We start from the raw sequence: 2,331 nt of genomic DNA, 5'->3' as shown, positions 1-2,331 counted from the left end.
TTCAACGGTAGACATTTCTTTCCCACTGTTTCATCACCTATGGCCCACTTGAGTTTTTGGATCTTCTTTATTTTTCGTAGCACGTCTTAAAATGAGGTCGAAAAACGGTGTACGGGTTTAATTTCTCACAAACATCGCAGTGGGCCCCTCCCATGAACCTTGCGCAGGAACTTTTCTCGACCCTAGGAACAAGAAAAGTCCTCTTTACACGTGGATGGTTGATGGGGCGGCCTTACAATATATAAATCTTGTATTCCCGTGCAAACTTCATCCCAAGCAAACGAATTCCTGATTTTCTTCGTGCAGAACTAACGAGTTCCTCTTCTCCTCACCTCAAGTAACAAACCAATCAAATATGGATTTGATCATCAACCATCCAAACACGTCCATCGAACATGACGAAGAGTGCATGTTTGCCATGCAACTTGCCACTGCATCTGTCTTCCCCATGGTTTTGAAAGCAGCCATCGAACTCGAGGTGCTTGAAATCATGGCCAGATGTGGGCCAGGGGCCTACCTGTCAGCTTCTGAGGTCGCCTCTCACCTTTCCACACACAACCCAGATGCCCCCGCCTTGCTAGATCGTATCATGCGCCTCCTCGCTACCCACTCCGTTCTCACTTGCACTGTTAGCCCATGCGGCGACGGCCGCATAGAGAGGGTCTATGGCCTGGCGCCTGTGTGCAGATTCCTTGTTAGGAATCAAGACGGTGTATCTATTGCACCCTTGCTGCTCTTGAGCCATGATAAGGTCGTTATGGAAAGTTTGCACCACTTGAAAGATGCAATTTTTGAAGGGGGTCAACTGTTCGATAAGGCACATGAGATGAGTGCATACGAGTACACCTCCGTCGATCTCAGGCTCCGCAATCTCTTTAATAAAGCAATGTCGGACCACTCCACCATTATCATGAAGAAGATGCTAGACATGTACAAGGGCTTTGAACGATTCGAGCGGGTCGTCACTGTCGGAGGCGGGACAGGCGCTTCGCTTAGCATGATTATCTCCAAATACCCTCATATTAAGGGTATCAATTTCGACTTGCCCCATGTCGTTGCTGATGCACCTGATTATCCAGGTGTGGAGCATGTTGGGGGAGATATGTTTGTTAGTATTCCAAGTGCAGATGCCATTTTAGTGCAGGGCATACTCACGGATTGGGAGGACGAGCGGTGCTTGGATATTCTAAAGAATTGCTACAAAGTGCTGCCCGAATCTGGAAAGGTGATCATCGTGGAACCGGTTCTACCAGATGTCACTGAGACAAATGTAGTTGCTCAAGGAATCTTCCAGGCTGATATGGTTATTTCTGCCTTCAGTGCAGGTAGGAAGAAGACAGTGAAAGAGTTTGAGGCATTTGCCAGAGGGGCTGGGTTTGCCGGTTTTAGAGTTGTATGTATTGCATATGACAATTGGGCCATGGAATGTTACAAAAAGATGTGATGTTGAGCTTGCAACCAAAATTAAAAATAAAATAAAATAAAAGGTGCATGTGTATCATTCAGTTTGTATGTGTGTTTTTTGCTTATTCTAGTTAATAAAACTCATCGTTTGGCCTTTATTTGTTTGTTTGTGTGTATTATTTGTAAAATAATTGATAATAATTTGGCACATGGAGGGACGTGATAAGGCCAACCACCGTCTTCCTCAAGGGATAATTACTCCAAATCCACGGAGCTATCTCACTCATTAAGAGCTTCCTCGAATCTAGGAGGGATGAAAGCAAGAATAATTCCTAATAAATTTTAAATAATTTGATTGATGATTAAAAAAAAGAAGAGAGATTACTAACTCTTAAAATAATGAGCTTAAACCTAAGACGGAGTTGTAGACTTAGACTCCAACTCAAACACCCTAAAAACGGAACTTAATATAAATGAGTAAACTTACTATTTATAGATGACCTCTATTTCTATTGGACTTTGTGGAGTATCTAATTTAGCCCAACCACATTATTCTCCTAACTTTTCTAAATACTTTTCATGTTGGGCACAACTTTTACATCTCAAAGGATCAAGAGTTATACTCAGACTAAAAATTACTATTTATAGTAAAAATGAAATTAAACCGGACTTTTAATCGGGAATCTAGTATGCTCAACCTAGCGTAGGCTTAAGTAGGTTCTCATAACCCTAAATCATATATAACATGTCGAAAAACTCATCTCATTTGTGAGTGAGATACGGTTGATTTAAGGTTCTGACGGTCCAGATCATTTTCACCTTCAAACGGGCCTTTTATGATCCTGATCATTTTCGCCTCCAATTGGGCATTCTATGATCCGGATTATTTCTACCTCCGATCAGGCCTTATATGATCCAATTCATTTC

General features: G+C 42.2%; 1 protein-coding gene across 1 annotated transcript; it reads left to right on the top strand.

Annotated features, from left to right (window-relative positions):
* The first annotated feature begins 257 nt into the window (after positions 1-257).
* LOC131218596 (caffeic acid 3-O-methyltransferase-like) lies at positions 258-1,512 on the top strand. The gene has a single exon (XM_058213231.1). The coding sequence runs from the start codon at positions 356-358 to the stop codon at positions 1,442-1,444; it is 1,089 nt and encodes a 362-aa protein (XP_058069214.1). The 5' UTR covers positions 258-355; the 3' UTR covers positions 1,445-1,512.
* The last annotated feature ends 819 nt before the right edge of the window (positions 1,513-2,331 follow it).

The sequence above is a fragment of the Magnolia sinica genome, chromosome 11, assembly GCF_029962835.1.
Source record: "Magnolia sinica isolate HGM2019 chromosome 11, MsV1, whole genome shotgun sequence".
NCBI classification, from domain to species: domain Eukaryota; kingdom Viridiplantae; phylum Streptophyta; class Magnoliopsida; order Magnoliales; family Magnoliaceae; genus Magnolia; species Magnolia sinica.
This window is presented reverse-complemented; position numbering and strand designations above follow the sequence as displayed.